At 48.5% G+C, this 21047-nt stretch overlaps 1 protein-coding gene across 3 annotated transcripts; it reads right to left on the bottom strand.

The window, feature by feature from the left end:
* Nucleotides 1-7910: 7910 nt before the first annotated feature.
* PHB1 (prohibitin 1) lies at nt 7911-18558 on the bottom strand. 3 transcript variants are annotated; one of them, XM_061391444.1, is made up of 8 exons: nt 18452-18534; nt 17653-17741; nt 17098-17212; nt 15477-15638; nt 12074-12216; nt 11822-11938; nt 9595-9690; nt 7911-8257 (listed from the first exon to the last, which is right to left on the bottom strand). In XM_061391444.1, exons 3-8 carry the CDS (start codon nt 17183-17185, stop codon nt 8045-8047), a joined length of 819 nt encoding a protein of 272 aa, XP_061247428.1. In that variant the 5' UTR covers nt 17186-17212; nt 17653-17741; nt 18452-18534; the 3' UTR covers nt 7911-8044. The 3 variants fall into 3 exon arrangements, with proteins under 3 accessions (XP_061247428.1, XP_061247427.1, XP_061247429.1); XM_061391443.1 differs by lacking the exon at nt 17653-17741 and having other exon boundaries at nt 18452-18558; XM_061391445.1 differs by lacking the exon at nt 17653-17741 and having other exon boundaries at nt 18282-18464.
* Between the last annotated feature and the right edge of the window lie 2489 nt (nt 18559-21047).

Raw genomic sequence — 21047 nt, 5'->3', positions numbered from 1 at the left:
GACTCTTTGCGACCCCATGGACACCAGGCTCCTCCGTCCATTGGATTTTCTAGGCAAGAGTACTGGAGTGGGTTGCCATTTCAAACAGCTTCCACAGGACAGTGGATTTCAAAATTTTGTAGCCATGGATCTCTTCCTTTAAGACCACTAAGTGACTGAGGCCTTCCTGTAAGACTGCTGAACTCAACACTGCTGTGGCTGTAGCAGGGGAAGGAGGGACTCGGAGCCCCAGGGAACACGTTCCACACTCCCCTGAGCTCAGTGGGCAAACAGCTGTTTACTCACTCATTGCAAGGATGGGAAAATGGAGACTTGGAGATATAACGAGATTTGTGCAAATCCTTTGTATGAAACACATTTTGGAATATGTGCAGCCAACTTGTACCCCCAATCTCAAAAAAGGAAGGTCTGAATGCAGCTTTCTGAGTGCTAGATCAAGCCTCCTACCTCAAGACATCTGGGCTCTGGGGAGGAGGAGCCTGGAACTCAACTCCTCCAACATCTTCTTGTTTGAATCAATCCAGGGGCAGACCCATGATGGTCCCTATGCCCTCTCTTCAATAACTGGCCTTGAATCAGGGGCCTGTAGATGCCCAAAAAAGTTTTTTGATATCTGATGTTAGGGAGAGGCAGGCAGCACTTTCGAATACAAATGGGGATAGGAACGAGGAGATTTGGGGCATCTCCTGTGTGCTGAGCCCTGTGCTGAGCATTTTCACATCTGTCATCTCACTTATTCTTCAATAACCCTGCAATGTGGATATTTGTGTCCTTAGTTTTAATGAGACAAAAAGGATGGTTAAAGTTGTTGAGTAATTTACCCAAGGTCTCCCATACTAGCAAGTGGCAGAGTCAGAATCCCAACACGAATCTTTCTGATTCTAGAACCCATATTCTTTTACAAACTTAGCTGTCTTCTGGGGTGAGAAACCTGGGACTTCCAGGCCAGCTCAGAGTTTCAGTGTCAGCAAGGCTGAATATAGTGCCCTGGCATGAGGGCCTTAGAAGGCGTAAGTGCTGTCTCTGCCTCCTAAGTGCTGTGGTCTAGCTGGGGATGGGAGTGCGGCCACAAAGGGAAAGAGGACCCCACACGCACTTGCACACCCATGAGTGCCAGGGATTTATAGGACAGGGGCTCCTCGGTATAGAATCCTGGAAGCTGAGAGATGGGATGGAAACAGTACTAAATGGAGGGTGGACGCCAGATTCCACCCTTGGCCTTACCACCTGCATCCTGTGGGATGCTGGGCAAGTCTCCTCCCCTCCTCCCCCAAATGAAGGGTTGTTCCTGAGGCCCTGAAAACCTTCTGCTCAATTCTGTGCTGTTGTGACTGCAGTGGAAATTCCCGAAGGAGGTAAGTGAGCTGGAGGGTTGTGGACGTGGGAGAGGGAAATAGCATTTCCCACTGAGAGGCCGGCGGAGGCAAGTAAGATAAAGAAGCCATTAGCCAGAGACGGCAAGCTCCTCTGCTCTTGAATGTTTGGTGGAGAACAGGGTTGGCACAATCTACAGTGAGGAACATCTGTGGGTTCTTTTGGGGTCTCTGATTGTCCAGGATAGACACCATCTTAACCAAGAGACTCTCCCACCCAGCGGCTAAATGTCCCAGAGGCCGCATCTCTGAAGTCATTGCTGCACCAGGCTCCCTTCCTTGGCTGTGGCCTCGCCTGGCTTGGAAAGGACAGTCCAGCAGCAAACCCTCCTGGAGGGTAGACAAATGGAAAAGAAGTGGTTTTACCCCAGGCCTGGAGATCCTCAGACCCCTCGGTGACTATGAGGTCACCTAATTCCCATCTGTCTCCTTCCCCATTCCCATTCTGCCTATTCCAGAACCACGTGCAGCCACGGAGACGCTGGTGTTGCAAGTCTGTGTGCTAGGGCCTCCGTGTTACTTTGCTTCCCAGTTCACTGTAGCCTCGGACACAGTCGAGGACTCGGGTGACAATCACATTGTATCTGACATAAAGCCCTCAGGCCTGAGACTTCCAAATTTCAGGCTTCACCCCATCTTTAAGGCTATTTAATCTCCTTAAGTCAGAGGTCAGCAAACATTTCCTATAAAGGGACAGACAGTAAATACTTCAGGCTTTGCAGGCCATATAATCTCGGTTATAAGTATTCAAGTCTGCTGCTCTAGTGCAAACGTGCATAGTTATTTCCCAATGAAACTCTACTTATGAACACTGAAGCTTGATTTTCATATCTTTTTCGTGTTTCACAAAATAGTATTCTTTTGATTTTTTCCAACCATTGAAAACCAGTGAAAACCACTGTTAGCTCAGGAGCTGTACAAAAACAAGCAGTGGGCTGCATGTGGCCTGCATGCCAGACTTTGCCAGCCCCTGACCCAAATGTTTGCAGCTCATTCAGGCAAATTTAGATGGTCCAAGCCTGTCATCAATAAAAGGCTTTTCTGACTAATCCAGGTGGTTTGTCTGATCTTCCCTGGATGACAACAGCTTCCAGTTCCTTCAAAGTAGCCTTGCCCTGTTAGCTGTACTCTCTCTTCCAAAGTAGCTTGATTGGAGGACGCTGGAAATATACCCTCCTCCTCCTCCACACAGCGTCCTGGGCAAAATCGTCCTCTTTCAAATCTAAACTAGCTTCCCCAGGCCGGTACATTTCCATTCTCTCTTCCAGCCATGTGCGTCTGGGCCTTGCCAAAGCATCCCAGCCTCTACCGGCTGGGACAGGCCTCTTCACTCCTTTTTTTGTTCAATCCTCAACCCCTCTGTTGCCAGAGTTCCAGAGCTAAAGTCTTTTGAATAAAAAGAGACCTTCTGTGTAAAGAAAGGTGGGAAGAGGTCAGCCACAGGCAAATTCCTGGAGAAGAAGGATTTTAAATTGGGCTTGAGACAAAAAGGGACCGGGATTGAAAGAGGGAGGTGAGAGAAAAGAGGTGCTCCAGAGAGAAGCAACGGAGGGCAGAGGAGAGCAAGAGCAGAGTCCGCACACGCAGGCCGCAGGAAGTGAGAGGGTGGTGGGACCTTTGTGGGTGGGTCCGTCTGCAGGACTGTGAGCCCTGCTTCAGAGCAGCCTGAGGCGACCTAGGGAAAAACCCTCACCTCACCTCTAACTTCAGTCCTGTATGTCTATTCTTCATCTCATCTGACTGACATTCAGGAACTCCCACCAAGAGCCAGGAATGTTTAACTTGGGGGGAAAAGGTCACGGGGGTTGGGGGAAAGAAGAGGAAGGGGAAATGTTGACTCACATAAGGGGCCTGCCCTCCTTAAACGCACACGCACCTGCAGCCCAAATGAGCACGAGTGCCTCCCGGGACTGTGGATCGGGTAAGTTTTGTGTGTGTTAGAGAAAGAAGCTGAGCTAGCACTCAGAGGATGTGAAGGAGGAAACAGAACAGGCTCCATCTTGAAAGCAGGATTCCATCTTGGGCCGGACTCTGGGCTTGGAGCTATATGCCCAGCATCTATGGAAACGACATACCAACTGGAAAACCAGACCCCCCCGGATGGAAGAGCCCCAGGGTTTGTACCTAGACTCTCCATAGCCTGAAAGAATACCCTAATTATCTGTGTAACCGAATAGAATCATAAATTATCTTGTGCTCATTGGGGTATGACCATAGGCCTATTAATAATTGTCCACTGTTAACTACCTAGGCTTAAGGCATATGAATCACAGGTTAACTTTGATTGTATCTTTCTTTTCCTTTGTTCAGGCCAGTTTCAGGGAATCTGGGGAGGTGGGTTTGGGCATGTACACTTAGGGTATATAAGGTTTTCACAAAAAGTGGTCAGGGTCCTTGGCTAAGAGGAGACTGCCTTGAGCCCGCCGGTATAATAAACTGCACTCCACTATCTGCATTGTCCTTTGGAGTGAGTTTGTTTCCCAAACACGTGGCTACAACAGATGGGGGACATCTGGACTTGTGAAATGTGGGGGAAGGGCTGACTGGAGGAAGTGACGCTGTGAGCAGAGGGGTGCAGTGAAAGTGGGGGGTATGCAGACAGGAGCAAGGAACTCAGTTTGGTGTGTTTTCAAAGAGGGGTTTCACTGGCATTACATTTGGGACTTTTGTCGTGTGAGTCTGTCCCATACGAGGTAGGCCTCATAGTGTCCCCGCCACCTCCACTCGCCACCACCTAAAGCTAGTAGCAGCTGCCCCTCTCCACTTGCAATTTCAAACAGCACTCCCCATCCCATGGGAGCCACTAGGTGGGCATGCGACAGTAAGCAGTCAAGTATGTTGGACTAGAAAGGCAGCAAGGGCCTTGAATGCCAGAACAAGGTATTTGCACTTTATTAACCAAGGGAGGCTTCCCTCGTAGCTCTTCTGGTAAAAGAATCCACCTGCAATGCAGGAGATCTGGTTTGATTCCTGGGTCAGGAAGATCCACTGGAGAAGGGATAGGCTACCCACTCCAGTATTCTTGGGCTTCCCTTGTGGCTCAGCTGGTAAAGAATCTGCCTGCAATGTGGGAGACCTAGGTTCGATCCCTGGGTTGGGAAGATCCCCTGGAGAAGGGAAAGGCTACCCATTTCAGTATTCTGGCCTAGAGAATTCCATGGACTGTGTAGTCCATGGGTTGCAAAGAGTCGGACACGACTGAGCAACTTTCACTTCACTTCAATCAAGGGAGGAGTAGCTGCTGAAGGTTTTTCAGGAGAAAGGGGACGAGACCTACTTAGAAAAATGAAGTTTGTTGACATATACTCATTACTGCACATAAAATAGAAAACTGATGAGAACCTACAGTATAGCACAGGGAACTCTATTCAATGCTCTGTGGTGACCAAAACGGGAAGGAAATCCAAAAAAGAAAGGACATATATATATATATATGTATGCATGCTAAGTCATTTCAGTCATGTTCGACTGTTTGTGACCGTATGGACTGTAGCCCACCAGGTTCCTCTGTCCATAGGATTCTCCAAGCAAGAATACTGGAGTGGGTTGCCAGGCCCTCCTCCAGGGATCTTCCCAACCCAGGGATTGAACCCCTGTCTCATTATGTCTCCTGCCTTGCAGGAGGGTTCTTGACCACTAGCGCCACCTGGGATGTGCACACATAGAGCTGATTCATTTTGCTATACAGCAGAAACGACTACAACACTGTAAAGCGACTACACTCCAATAAAAATTAGTAACGAGAAATGAAGCTTGGAACAGTGTGCAGGATGAACAGGAGGCCCAGGAAAGGCAGGGACATCAATTACAGCTTCCTGTGACTGTCTCACCCAGGTTATTTTCAGTCACGACGGGCTGCTTTGCCCACAGTATTAGCAGATGGCAAAGGTCCAGGGAGGGCCTAAACACTCTTCCCTGCTGATGGCTGGACCACTGGCTCATTAGAAGAGCATTTGCTACACCAGGCTTGGACAATATTCTATTGTCTCTCTTTCAAATTGACCCACCTGGGGATGGGAGGCGCAGCACAGCTCCTCCCACTTTGGTCTACACCAGCAGAACTTGTATAAAATGCAGCAACCTTTGAGGGTCTTCTTTCCTGGTTCCCCCAGTTCAGGGCCCAAACAAGGGAACTATTCAGCCTGACCAAAGGAGACAGGGATGAAGACACTCCCTGCTTGGCCCCCTCCCTGGACAGGACAGGACAAGGCTTTTGATCCAAGGCCAAGAGAATCCCGAGCTGATAAAAGCCCATTGTGGCAGTGTCTGGAGAAACCCGGAGGCCTTCAGGGGATGCTGGGGCTAAGCAGTCAGTTAACAGCCCTTGAACATTTGTGAAAAGAATTACTTGGCGGAAGTCAAGGCAGAATGAGGCCCCGGGTTACCACTGGCACCGTCCATGGCAGGGAGGCTACAGACAAAATCAGCAGGAACTGGCCTGCCTGCTGCTGAAGGGCTGACCTGGAGGCAGAAAGAACCCAGAAGCTGGGGAGGGCTCCCCTCACACACCTGGGTGGGAAATCCAATCTCCTGCCAAATGCAAGAAACAAGCTGCTCTTTTAAAAAGGGCCTGGGGAAGAGAGGCGCCTCCTGCACCGCCCCCCCCCCAAGGGTGTCGGAGCAATAAACAGCAGGAAAGGAGGAAGGCCGCTGAGTGGAAGCAGGTCTGGAACCTATTTAGCAGTCAAGCTCTTTCTGCTCCAGTCTTCCACGTGTTTTGAGTTCAGGCACCTCACCACTTGCAGGCCTCGCTACTCTTACGGCAAAAAAAACACAAGTAGGAAGAGTTATTCCGAGATAACTGATGCCAGGGAGGTGGTGAGGTGATGGGCTGAACGAGGCTCGCTCAGCATCAGAATGAAGTTTTGGTGGGAAGTTCGGCTGAGGGTCACGGGCCCATCACACTCCTGTCTGCACGCTCACAGTGGTGGGAAGGGATGTGATCCCCACGGAGGGGCCCTGGAAGGGGAGCGGGGTGTAGTGCCGGGAGAACTCAGTCCCCAGCCCACCCCGAATCGGTGCATCTGTCCCCTTTCCCAGCTGACAGCTGGCCCTATCACTCCGGGAGAGGAAATGCAGAATCCAGGTCACAGACCAGCCTGCAGAGTCCTCTTAAGAGGCCGCTCTCCTTGGCCAGGTGGTGAGCCTGGGATTAAACCGAGAGCAGAGGTTAAAGCACAGTCAGTGTGGGTGCTGACTGCACTGTTGTTCCCATTCTGTTCCCGAAAGGATGAGGTGGGTGACCAGCACAGCTCGTTTCTCAATCCTGTCCCCTCTCCCCCTGCCCTTCAAAGACCAAGGCCTTTCCACAGCAGAGTAAAGCAGAATAAGCAATACAGTCCCATGCCAGGCAAGGCACCTGAAGCCACCTACTGTGTCAGTCCAACCAGAGCGCACCGAGGGCTTGGCACACTGTATTTTATGTCAATCCCTCTTTCGGTGAATGCGCCTGCAACTCCCAACTCAAAGATAACAAAGGAAGTTAACAAGGCTCCATCCAACCTCACCTCCTGAGTACCCATGTCATGATAACCCTCACTTGACACCACTGATGAATTTCAGGCTGGAGATGGATCTGGCACACGGCAACCATTTTCTGAAACCAAAGCATTTCCTGCTCTGCTGGAGAGTCTGTCCTCTCTGGTGATACAAATGTGCACACAGACTGCGGGAATGTTCTGTCCTGAGCCCATGGCTCCCACAAACAAACAAACAAAACAAACCCACACAACTGAGCTGGAAGGTCTGGGTGTTATTTATTGATAATAGTTTACACACATTTGTCTTCCCATGGTCATTTCCTTCAAGGCATAGGCACAGAGCCCTCTAGAAGGGCAGTCTCTGAACCAGGGAGCCAGAACACTGGATGCACACGTCTTTGGCAGGCCCGTACAGCTCTGGCCGGATGCAATCCTTCAAGCTGGAAATCCGCCGGGTATTTGAGACACGAAGGTGGGAGGCGGAGAGGAAGGCCACAGGACTCTCATCTCGGGCCAGGCCTGCTCTCTCTATTCAAATCCATTCCAGGACTCTGGGGCGGGGGGAGAGCAAATCAAATCAGGCCCACCCACCTTCACGGAGGCAGATTCTTCAATCCGTGCCATTTGTACACACCTGCTTCTGCTGGTCCCGCAGTTAAAGAGCATCAGCTTTATGGTAAGAGATGGATCACTTCCTCTGACCCACCCCAGCACCTCTCTTCAGCTGGGTCTGTGCAGAAACCATTGGAGAAACCCGAGGCCTGTGTTCACCATTCATCTGCGTGTGCCATCTTCCTCAAATCCTGAATGAAGGGTTGGTTGGAGGCTACAAGTTTACTCAGGCCTCCCACTGACTCCCAGCTCATTACACACAAGGCCCGGCCTTTCTTCTGCCAATTGTCAGTGCCTGGGCAGGAGTGCCAGCCAGCCCCAAAGACAGGAGCCAAGCTGTCTGTGTAGGCACTTAGCAATTTTGGGTAGGAAGGTAAATTAAAAAAAAGGGGGATGGAAATGAGAAGAATCAAAGAGCTTCATCTGATTGAGTAAATAAGAGATCTGAAGTGATTTTACTTTTATTTCCTTCACTTTAAGCCAATCATGAAGTTTCACAGTGATTTCTGGGGCAGGAGAAGGAAGGTGGTGCTGAGCAACTTCGGGGCTGTGGTCCAGCTGGCCCAGGAGGTGTGGGCCTCACTGGGGCAGCTGGAGGAGCACCGACTGCCCGGCGGGCAGGTAGGTGATGTTCCGTGAGCGCGACAGCTGGTACGCGATGTCTTCCGCGGCCTCCAGCTTGCGCAGCTCGATCAGGCCGTCGCCTGCAGTGGCGAGCGAGTTGGCAATTAACTCCGCCGCCTTGGAGTCGCCCTCTGCGGAGATGATGGCTGCCTTCTTCTGCTGCTCAGCCTGCAAGGGTGGAGGCAGAGACCAAGATGACACTCTGGGGCGTGGATGGCGGGTTACAGCCTCAACAGCCCTGTGTTAGGCACCCTCTCTGGGTCCTGAATGAGCTCTGGGATTTCACCGCTCCCTTCAAAAGGGCTCAACAAACACTGTTCACTCAATCCTCCTTGCCCCCATCATGCCCACTGCTCACTACTATAGAGACACATTTCTGTTGGCTGTATAGACAGCTGTCTTATTTCAAAGTCCTCAATAACATTAACAGCAACTGAGGCCAGCCACCTACTCTGAGCCTGGAGGATCCCAGGCCAAGGAAAGCAAGAGAGAAAGGAAGGTAGACTCAACCTTCATCTTTCCCTCCAGGCCCAAGTCAAAGTGACTTTCATCAAAACCAGTGCCGCCAAGTAGGAGCACCAGGCACAGGATGCTCCTTGGACTGTGGGCTGAAGGGGTTCCCAACCAGGAACTTGGGCAGACAGTACAAGACCTCCTGGCTCTCCCAGCTCGTATCAACAGGAAGACGTCTATCTACAATGCATGACCTGCAGAAAGGTGGGAGGAGAGCGCGGTGCAGGGCCTCCCTGAGGTTAACACACAGCTGCTCAACTGAGGCTCTGGGGCTGTTCACTCAACAAATGTTTACGGATACCTAGTATCTACCTTAGGCATGGTTTTGATATGTTCTAGATGCTGGAGAGAGGAAGAAAAAAGAAAAAACAACTCCACCCGCTTGGAGTCTATATTCTCTAAAGTTAAACGTCTACCCATATATCTTTCTTTGTTTGATTCTAAGGACTAAGGCATCTTGATTAGGAATAAAAATCCAAGTGTGTTAATGGTGGGGAGAAGGAGATACATGAAATAAATACACCTTCGCAAAGACTGAAAGACCAGGCCCTGTGCAAATCCACTGCACGCCAGCACACTGACACATCTGGATGGATTTAGTGCTTGAAAACAATCCAGCGACAATAGTGTATCTGGTGCAACGTTTGATCCTTTAGGCTGTCAGCTTTCACTGTGTGACCAAGGCTAAAAACAACTTCTCAGTGAAGCTGAAAATATTCCAGAAGAAACATTTTTATTTGTGGGAGAGTTTTGATCTTAGGGACGTGGAAAAGAAATTACTCTTCAATGATTTAGGAACATAACCTCACATGTCTCTGACTAGACCCTAAAGACTCTGGAACCAATTGCAGGAGTACAGTCTTTTCAATCCCCTTCCGACGATCCCGGAAGAAGAGATGACAGATGATGAATTTCCAGGCCACCCAGCAAACGGGGCGGCTGAGCACAGGAGAAAGGGGAGAGAGGCTCCTGCCATCTGGTTGAGCACTCACCTTTTCCACCACAAATCTGGCCCTCTCTGCTTCCTGCTGAGCCACCTGTTTGGCTTCCACCGCTTCTGTGAACTCCTTCCCAAAGGTCAGATGCGTCTAAGGGGAGAGAGTGAGAGCAAGATGAGGCATTGTAATTGCTTTGACAGGGCTGCTGCAGAGCCCCCATGGTGGCTGGAGGAAGAGGCCAGGAATGGCTCTAACAGCTGGAGATAACATGAGGCCAGAACACCCTTCCACCTCCACATCCGTGTCCAAACTGAGTTCACAGCCCAGAATCCTCAGCTGCCCCAAGTGCTCCTGTTCATCACTGTCCTCAGGTAGGAAACAGCCATGGGGACCAGAAGGTGTGTGCTCAAGTGACCACCTCCCCAGGGGAGGAGAACGGTGGCTTCCAGGACCCCCAGCACCGACAAGTACTCTTCCAAGGCCCTTTGATGCCTGCTCAAAGCCCCCAGAGAGACCAGATGGAAAACTGAGCCCCTGAGAGTGAGAACCACACAGCTGGTTCTCAGGGATTCAAGAGTGTGAGCTCTCCGCTTATAGATTAACCAGTCCACTGCTTTCTCACAGCATCTCCATCACAAAACAGGAAGAAGAGGAGTGAGACTTCCAAATCATGATTTTGCAAATCACAGTATTCCTTATGAGCAAGTCCTTCTGGTAAAGGGTTTAAAAGAAAGAGAAAGCAGGTAAAGATTATTGCTTAGGGTGAAGGTTTAAAATTCTGATTATGCATAGGTCTTCCCTAGTAACATAAGTGACCAAGTGCAAATAATGGGAACAGAGCTCAGCACTCCTAAAGCCGAATTTATTTATCTAACTTTTTATTAAACGGGAAGAATAAAGGGGAGAAGAGTATGAGTTTTGCTATCAAATTCTACTTGTTTCATTCCACCCCCACACTCCCAATCTCTGCTTTAAAAAAAAATAAGCAGCTCAAACCCTCTTCTGGAGAGTAAATTGCAGTCCATTGTCTTTTCAGGACTTTCAACACTCCTAACTCTTATACTGCAGCTGTTCTACCTTGCTTGCTCCATTACTGGACTCCTGTTCAAAGTTTGGGGAAGAAAATATGATCCTGAGCACTGCAAATGAAGTGCGCAATTAAGGAATAAAATTTCTTTCCAGAAGGGCCAGCTGAAGGCAGCAAACTCCCCATGAAACCTAATTTTCTCCTCACACCTCTTAGACACCGTTTCTTGTGGTCAACCTGCATTTCCCCAGAATGGACTATGTGGTTAAAATTTAGCAAAATGCCAAGGTTCTCCTTAGGTTTTTACTTACTATGTTCTCATGGCCAAGGTGTTTAGATTAACACTAAGCGGGAGGGCCTGAGAAACTGCCCCGGTCTCAGGGCCAAGTGGCTGCAGCTGGCGTCTTGCCAGTAGAGGGAACCCAAATGCCTCCACGGAGGCAGTGCCCTGGGGTGAGCCATGGGTGTGCACAGGGTGCTGTTTAAACAGCTGCACAGATGCCAAGTGGGAAACGGTGCCTTTCCCCAGCGACGCGCAGAACGGAACAGGAAACGCTCTACCTCACTACCCGAGCAAATCACTCCAAATGATTTTTCCCAGAGAATCAGAAACACGACCCCTTTCCCTCACCCTCCCTGATCTGAAATGCTATCCTGCCTGTATTGCTTTCTGTCTGCACTGCGGCATTCAATGTCGTATAAATACACAGACCACACAGTCTCAAGAGGGTAACTCATGCCTCAGAGATGCCCCCATACCAGGCTTTGGGGGACAGAACCATTCATTTACACTCTATCACCTTTCACAGGGAGTTCTCAGAGATCACGTCACTGTACTTCAAACCCTAAGTGTTAGGAAAGTCCCAGGGGTCAGGCTGGGAGGTCCGTGCCTGGGAGAAAAGACTATGCCAGCTGCTCCCCAGTCTCTAACAGATAGTTTCTGCGCCAAACGAAGTAAACGTGACAATACTTCTGGGAGCCACGAGGAACACTCAGCCTGGGGAAGGGAAAAAACCTAGTGGCTAGGGACCACCTGGGCAGGACCGAAAATCAAATAGAAACGCCTGTGGCACAGGGCTGGGAAAAGAATCCTCATCTGAAAATAAACCCAAGGAGACTGTCTCACAGCAGTAAGAAGGTTCATTGTTTTCCAGTCTTCATCAAGGAAAGTGCAAGGTAGGACCTCACAGTATCTACCCAGAAACGGAGCCAGGCACCCCCACCCCCACCCCTCAGGCTCCCCAAGACCCTTACCAAGGATACGTCATCCAGGATGAGCCCAAAGGTCGCTGCTCGCTCTGTGAGGTCATCGCTCACCTGTCTGGAGACCAGCTCTCTCTGGGTGATCAGTTCTCCAGCATCAAAGCGAGCCTGGTTCCAAGGGAAGGCAGAGGAGCCAGTCATGATTGCGAAGAAGCAGAATCCCAACCAGTCATCACCAAGCTCTTCCTGACACCGAGTGTGCTCTTAGGGGCAGGGCCCGAGGACAAGGCCCTGCTCACTCACCACCACGGACTTGAGGATCTCTGTAGTGATGGATGGCAGCACGCGCTCGTCGTAGTCCTCGCCGATGCTGGTGAAGATGCGAGGAAGCTGACTAGCAACCGGCCGGAAGAGGATGCGCAGTGTGATGTTGACATTCTGTAAATCTGAGGGCAGGGCACAGATGCTGGAGTTAAAAATACAGATCACATGGCCTCCTATGACCTCCCCTATGCCAAATGTACTACAGTTTATAAGTAAAGTGGCTGATTAACAAACCCTTCAAGGTGAGGTGCACAGGTTCATGGTTTCTTTGGTAGAGAACCCAGCAGAGCACCAGCGCTAATAACTTCTCAAAGGATTCCGGTGATGACAGCTTTTCTGTGTCCTGAATGCCCTCTGACATGAGCAAATTCAGATTATAGGTCTAGTAGGTGCCATGGAATCTCTGGAATAACGAATATTTTAAGCAAAGAGATAAGCCAATGCCAAGAATTCTAGGATAAGGCCTCTCCAAGGCCAGGTCAATGTGGCTCAAGGCAGGAGTATGCCTCAGAGAGATGACTGTGAGCCCAGTGGACTAAGAGTCCAGGGCCTGGCTGTGCCTTAACTCTAATGTTTACTTATTACACAGCCTTAGGCTCTCTCAGCTTATTTCCTCATCTGTAAGAACAGGGATGATATCATCTGCCTTCTGGGCACGTTGGGAGAAACTGAAGGAGGAGACAGATATAAAGGCATTCTGTCAAATATGCAACAGAGGTGAGGGGTTATCAGACTCATTGAGAGGCCGCTTCTCATTACTGGTCAAAGGACCCAGGAAATTACAACTTCCCCTGACAATCCAGTTGTGCTTGGGGCTGAGGCACTGCTTGCAGTCATCAACAATATGGATCAAGTGCCCACGAGATGAGTTCTGAACCAGGCACCAGAGCGGGAAATGGTTACACACGCGCTCGTTAAGGCCTTTAAGTTAAATTATTTAAATTATATGCAGAGTACATCATGAGAAATGCTGGACTGGAAGAAGCACAAGCTGGAATCAAGATTGCTGGGAGAAATATCAATAACCTCAGATATGCAGATGACACCACCTTTATGGCAGAAAGTGAAGAGGAACTAAAAAGCCTCTTGAGGCAAGTGAAAGAGGAGAGTGAAAAAGTTGGCTTAAAGCTCAACATTCAGAAAACGAAGAACATGGCATCTGGTCCCATCACTTCATGGGAAAAGATGGGGAAACAGTGGAAACAGTGTCAGACTTTCTTTTTTGGGCTCCAAAATCACTACAGATGGTGACTGCAGCCATGAAATTAAAAGACGGTTACTCCTTAGAAGGAAAGTTATGACCAACCTAGATAGCATATTGAAAAACAGAGACATTACTTTGCCAACAAAGGTCCGTCTAGTCAAGGCTATGGCTTTTCCAGTGGTCATGTATGGATGTGAGAGTTGGACTGTGAAGAAAGCTGAGCGTTGAAGAATTGATGCTTTTGAACTGTGGTGTTGGAGAAGACTCTTGAGAGTCCTTTGGACTGCAAGGAGATCCAACCAGTCCGTTCTAAAGGAGATCAGCCCTGGGATTTCTTTGGAAGGAATGATGCTAAAGCTGAAACTCCAGTACTTTGGCCACGTCATGCTAAGAGTTGACTCATTGGAAAAGACCCTGATGCTGGGAGGAATTGGGGGCAGGAGGCAAAGGGGACGACAGAGGATGAGATGGCTGGATGGCATCACCGACTCAATGGACATGAGTTTGAGTGAACTCCGGGAGATGGTGATGGACAGGGAGGCCTGGCGTGCTGCAATTCATGGGGTCGCAAAGAGTCGGACACGACTGAGCGACTGAACTGAAGACGTTTCTTAATGAACCCCACCCCACTGTTGATTTCCTCTGATGTAGTAAGCAGGCCAGACCCTTTATAGGAGGCTCGGCCTCTCCCTCATTGGGAGAAACAGGACAGATTAGACAATACCGTGTCCCCTCCCCTGTCCAACTCACTTCTCACTCTCAAGCACCAGCACAGAGGCCCGTTCCGCACAGCTCCCCTCTGCTCCCCTACATGCTGCATTCACCACACCCCACTCCTAACGCCTGTCCACGTCTGTCTCCCTTGCCAGACTGAGCTCCTAAAGGCTCCCGCTTTACTCATCGCTGAACTACCCCTCCCTCTCACCCAGCACAAAGCCTGACACTACTACAGAAAGCAAACATTCTCCGAGGACCAGCAATATCCACACGATCCTCTCCTCCCGCACAGAAAGGTCACAGCCGAGCCAGCGTCTGCCGCTCCATTTACTGCCGTGCACCTCTGTGTGTACGATGGGGAGGGAAGAACCGTGACAGCAATTCATTTCGGGTTCCAACCAGGGAGTCAGTGGCATGTCAGACACCAGGTTGCTCTCAGGGACGTGGGCCTTGGCCCAGGAGGTAACAGTGTGAGAGCAGCACTGCTGGAAACACAGGCCTGGAAGCAAGGGCAAGCCAGCTGTGAAGGCAACACAACGGGTGGATCAGTGTACAGTCACCTGGGGAACAAGAACTGGTGGGGAGGGTCAACCGAGAGAGAGCAAAGGCACGTTCAGATTTCTTTAAAACTGGATCGCTATGCGACTACTGAAATATATCCGTTCATTTCTCTAAATTCATACAGTTGTGTGTGTATCTTGAATATACAGGCACACCTCATTTATTTGTGCTTCGCATACACCGTATTTCCTACAAATGGAAGGTCTGGGGCAACAGTTTATCAAGCAAGTTTATTACCACCATTTTTCTAACAGCACCTGCTCACTTCATGTCTGTATCACATTTTAAAAAATACTTATTTGGCTGATTTGGGTCTTAGTCGTGGCACACGGGATCTTCTGCTGCCATACGGGGACTCTCTAGTTGTGGCTCACGTGCAGCCTTTGTTGTGGGATCTAGTTCACTGACTGGGGATCGAACCGGTATCCCTTGCATTTCAAGGCAGATTCTTAACTACCAAGAAAGTCTCTCTGAGTCACATTTTGGTAACTTACAATATTCCAAACTTTCCAATATTATTACATTCATTATGGTGATCTGTGATGTTACTACTATAATTCACTGAAGGCTCAGATGATGGTTAGCATTTTTTAGCCATAAAGTATTTTTTAATCATGGTATGTACACTGTTTCTTTAGAGATAGAGCTGTTGCACCTGTAATAGGATACAGTATGGGATAAACATAACTTCTATATGCACTGGGAAACAAAAATATTTGTGTGACTCGCTTTATTACAATATTTGCTTTGTTGCAGGGGTCTGGAACTGAACTCATAATATCTCTTAGGCATGCTTGTATATTTCTTTTTCTGTAGCCACATAAAACTCTTCAGGAAAAATATTTAGGGAAGTTCAACCCATTCTGGATCCCACAGCTGAGACCCACAGATGAGACTCACCTTTGCTACCAGTGATTACTGGCACATTACGTGGTCGAGAGCGGCAGTCAAAGATAATTGGTTTCTGTACCCAAGGGATGAGGAAGTGAGTCCCTTCTCCTACGACAATGTCCTGCACTCCCCGGAACCGGTCAAAGATGACAGCTCTGTGCCCAGCATCCACTGGGAATGAAGGATAACAATGGGTCAGAAAAATCCCCTCACCCTTTAACCGAAAGGATTGCGTCTGAAAGACCCCTGGTGTTTTCTGTTCATATAGTAGGTCTCTTGCTCTGTCTTCCCACACTTCAGGACTCCAGAGGCTTCTTAACAGCTACAAAACAAAGCAATCACTTTCTGTCCCATGTCCTCCCAAGGACTTCGGTAACAGGATCTATTCTCAGCATTCTTCCTCCTTGAAACAACTGGCTGCTGATTATTAACCACTCCACCCATGAACTCCCACCAACACATTCCTAGGAACCAGCTCCCAAAACTTCCTTCTAAAACTCACAGTCCATCCTGGTTCCCATTTAACCCAGAGTTCCCAGAAGCAGCACCCTTCCTACGGCAATCCTAAAATTTGGAAGTCCTCATTTTTTCCTTTCCAACAGCTTGGTTTCTCTAAACTCTGAAGGGGATATAGAGCTGTCTTGCTAATTTCAGAGAGCAATTAATGATGGTGATTACAGCCTAGCCATGCAGGGTGGCCAGAAAGATCAGAGTATAAAGCTGGGCCACAGAAGCAGAGCAGGCTTTTCTGATCAGCTGCTTTCTGTCTCTGCCTTTTTGGACTTTATAGTTGGTCCAGTATCTTCACTCTGAAAGTAATCCTCCTGCTGTCAGAGGCTCGCATGAGATGGGTCAATCTACTGCTGCTTTCCAACAGCGAAAAGTTAAGAGAATATCAAAGCAGGAGGGGTCTTAGACATAAACTAGTTCAATCCTGCTGCTTGACCAACGAGAAAGCTGAGTCCTATGGAGGGGAAGGTGACTTGCCTAAAGTCACACAGGAAAGTGGAAGAAAATCTAGCTGTTTTGTTTTTTAATTTTTGGCCATAGCACTCCATCTGCAAGACCTTAATTCGCCAACCAGGGACCAAACCTGAGCCCCTGCAGTGGAAGGACAGAGTCTTAACCACTGGATTGCCAGGGAAGTCCCCAAAAGATAGCTTCAGGCCTGGTTACGCTGATAAAAGCTGGGCAATGCATCTCAAAGATATTTTCTCGGGAACAACTCGACTAGAGCAGAGCAAAAGTTTCTGCTCAGATCAAGGTCACCAAAGGTCTAAAGCCCTTGCTGAGTTACTCCCCACACAGGCAGAAGAGAACACACTCTCCATTTCAACTGGCCAGCAAAATCCTGACATACTGATGCAGCATCACTTTAACAAGAGAAGGTGGCAACACCCAACTAGGTTGGGAGGCTCTTTGTAAAGAAAGGCTCTGAGAGAACCTAAGGCTCCAAGGACAGAGGTTCTGATGACAAGGCCATCACATGGTGCAGGATGGCAGCAGGTGAGCCTTCTTGGTCAAATATATTCACAGCAAGTGGCTGCCAACAGGAGTGTCACATGGGCTAGGCAGACCAATGAAAATCCTCTGGCAAAGGTCAGTGACCCACCACCCCTCAGTGCCTCACCATTATACAAGGCAGAATTCACCACGCCTCCTGCAACGGCTAAGGCAAGACCAAACTTGCCAATGGACTCAAACACTTTGGCAGCCATGTCTCCTTTGGCTGGACTCACTCACACCTAAGGGGGTAAAAACAAAACAAAACAAACAAAACAACTCAGTCCCCAATCCTCAGAGGAAGCCCTCTCTGAGGCATCACCTGCATTTCTCAAGCTAGCTATTTATTTCCCCAGTCCTGAGAGCTCTAAACCTTCAACTGAAAAACATTTCATAAATAACACTCTGCAGCTTGTAAAAGTGTATCATCAATTCCTCTGATCTTCTTTTTCCGCAGCTTGCTTCTTTTTCTACTACTTAAGAAATGGCGTCTGGGGGTATTGGTTCAAAATGGGAAGGAGGCATGGGCTGGATTACCCATAGAAAACTTAGCACCATACCAAAACAGCCTCTCATCTCCTGGACCTGCAGGCCCCAGAAGAGAGGCTGTGGGGTTGGTCTTGTGCCATTTTGATTCAGAAAAGAACATGATTCCAAGAACAAAACAAGAGTAGCAGCTAACCTTTACAACAGGGAGTCTTCTAACGGCAACTGGTGTATTTAGTCTTCACATCAACCCCTATGAAGTAGAGGACTACACAGATGAGGAAACTGAAGCACAAAGAGAAGTTAAGTTACAAGAGAAGCCTAAGATCAGGCAGCTATGAAGGAGGCAACCAGGATTAGAACCTGGAGGTCTAATTCTAGAAGACACAGCTTAACTCCTCACCAGCGTTTCTCAACATCAGGTATTAAGAATGAATGACCTGTTATTACGGAAGCAGGCCCTGGATGACGTTCTGGGGCCAACAAATCACGAGAAATAACAGGGCCAAAAAGGTACTAAACAGCTGCACCGCGAGCAACAGCCCTGGAACAGGTTGGGGTGGAGGCAGAAGCGGGGCGGGCGGGAGCGCAGCTGACCTCTCTACAATCTGCTCTTGCACTTAAACTTTGTCTTTCCCCGCCCCATCGTCGTCGGCCACTTCAGCCTCTCCTCTTTCTCAGGCCTCAACTTCTGAGTATCTTCATCTCTATCCGTGCACTTAACTATTCTATTCCCGTGATCAGGACGCCTAGTCCTGACCCCTCGGCCTTTCCATTCCTAATAGCTTCTGGATTATTCCTCACCCTGCCCCCATACACACCTACCTCACTCTACGCAACTCCAGGCTCCTCCCAGGCTCACCCCCTTCCCCTCCGACACGAGGCGGACCCAGGCACACACTCCGCCCGCCCAAACTTGAGGAGAATGAGAACGCAGAGGGGGGGACTGCAGGGACTCCAGAACGCGGACCACAGCCGCTCCCCAGCTTTCTCACCTGCTTCCACTCTGACCTCCACATGAATTCCCCAGCCACAGACAGCGCGTGCGCCGGACAGCTCCTTCACGTCCCCGCCTACTTCCAAGATCTGCGCTTCGGATTGGTGAGGATGAGCGCTATGCATTCTGGGAAGGGTGGCTTGCTGCCTTACTGTTGTTCCCAGGCTCTTCGCAGATGAACTACAATTCCCAAAAAGCCATGCAGGGGCTGACCCGCGCTGAAAAACCTTTAGTCTTTGGTAGTACTGAAGGCCCAGAGGTTGCCGCAAAGCATTTGGGGGGCTGTAGTTTCTTGGGGGATAAATGCACGTGCCTGTTGTGAACTGAACCTGGAGGCCCTCAGAAAGAGTAGCTGGGCCTGCTGGCTGGTGGACGAGACGGGCAAGGGCAAGCTTATGGCTGATGAAAGAGGGCGGGTGTGCACGTGGGATAAAGTTGTGAAGTAACTGGTGGACTGAGAGACAGAGGAGATATCTTCTTTCCAAATCCCTGTCTAGAAGCGACCTGAGTTGTGGGACATTGATTGCCAGAGTCAGAGAGAACCTTAGAAACCATATGGACTAGAAAATGAGGTCTAGAGAGAGGAAGGGAGTCATTCAGGATCATGCAACAATTTAAAAGAGGGATTGGGCTTAAAGTCTGGGTTTGGGGGACACATTTTTTAAAAAGTCTTATTTGGAGAATTTGCAAAGATAGGACAAAGAAGATGTGTAATCTTTACTCAAATTCACCTACCGCTAACAATTTGCTCCATTTACTTTTTTGATCTAAAGCAATAAAATAGCCAGTTATTTTATCAGCAAATTGGGTTTACTTGAGAACAGCAAAGATTTGCAATTCTGGATGAGCAATCTATGGCAACCCACAGGCAAGTCTGCAGAACAAGGAAGAGAACTTTCTTTTTTTAGTGGAGAAGGGTGACTTGGAAGGGACTGTCATAAACAAAGAGTTAGAGGGAACTGGGAATTTAAAAGTGTGGCTTTTCGTTGTCTCAGTTGTGACAGTCTTTTTCTTATTGGCTGGGCTGTTTCTGAGCAAGGAGAAAATTTTCCTTCCTTCTGCTGGAAACTAGTAACCTTCCTATTGGAGACGCAAAGCTGTCTCTTCCTGTTGAGTCTCTACCTGTTGGTAGGTTGTGAGAGTTCCCCTTTCTGTTCTGCTGACTCAATTTAAAATGAGGTTTCTGCTTATTAATTTTCACATTTTATCATTTGTTCCCTCCTTCTCTCCCTGCCTCCTTTCTTCTCTCTTTGTATTTTCAATGAATAAGGATATCCTCTTACATAACTTGAATAAATTTAATCTACCTTCTGCATTCCATTTTTTTCATTGACCCAATAATGAACTTTATAGCAGTCTTCTCCTCTCACCCTCCAATATAGGAGGCAGTCAAGATTAGGTACTATATTTATTTTTCATGTCTCTTTAGTCTTCTTCATTTGTCCTCAGGCTTCCTTGCCTTTTGTTATATTAAAATAGAAAAAAAGAATGTCCTGGTATTGGGTTTCTCTGATGTTTCCTCATAATTAGATTTGTTGTTTTGCATTCTTAACTGAGGTAGCTAAGTGGTGTATGGACACTTAATTGTAATGAAACCAAGCCCATTTCTGGATTCTAGTATGATGGAATTCTTTCAACTTCTTTTTCCTGCATTCCTCTCCTCTCTGTCTCTCTTCTTTGTCCCCGCTTGGCACCAGTGGGGTAACAAAGGGCCAGAGATATGCATGGCAGCACTCTTCAGGTAGTATGTATTTACCCTAAGTGCCCACAGGCTTTTCCTCTGCCTACCAGAATGCAAACTCTATGAGAGCTGAATATTTAGTCTTCATTGTTCTGTTCCCAGAAAGTACAACAGTGCTTGGCACACATTGGGCACTCAATAAGTATTTATTGAATGAATGAATAATGAAGAGCATTGAAGTGGCTGGTTAGGCAGACTGTGGCCAGGAAACGCAAGGCAGGATGCTCCAGAATCCTGCAAGAATAGCCCTAGTATTGTTTGCTTCTATTCTCATCTCATTAGCAGGAATGCTGAAAATAAGAAAAATACAACAATATTTGTATGTTTTATAACTTTCAAGTCTGTGTATCTACAACATCCCACATGAGCATCATTACAACCCCTTATGTTCTACAGATGAAGAAGTCAAAAGTTCAGAGGTTAAATCACTTGTTTGGGGTCATTCATCTAGTCAGAGCCAGACTGGACCTGATCACACGTCTTCTAGGTCTAAGCCTTGTTTCCACTTCCCCTCTGTGTCCTGGGAAGCAAAGGCAACAGGAAAGCTCATGTGACATGAGGGCACTGTGTGGACCTGGGCTAGTTGTAGGTGGATAGATGGGAAAGATAAAGGATAATCATATTGAGGGGGTTATCTGGGAAGAATTTATTTGGGCTGAGGCAAAAATTAAGAAAGAGCAGCATTGGGGCAGTGTGGAGGTTCCTTAAAAAGCTGGAAATAGAACCGCCATACAACCCAGCAATCCCATTGCTGGGCATACACACCAAGGAAACCAAAATTGAAACAGACACATGTACACCACTTTTTATCGCAGCACTGTTTACAATAGCCAGGACATGGAAGCAGCCTAGA

This window comes from Bos javanicus, chromosome 19 (assembly GCF_032452875.1).
Source record: "Bos javanicus breed banteng chromosome 19, ARS-OSU_banteng_1.0, whole genome shotgun sequence".
Taxonomy (NCBI): domain Eukaryota; kingdom Metazoa; phylum Chordata; class Mammalia; order Artiodactyla; family Bovidae; genus Bos; species Bos javanicus.
The sequence above is the reverse complement of the archived record's forward strand: the minus strand, read 5'-3'. Positions and strand labels throughout refer to the sequence as shown.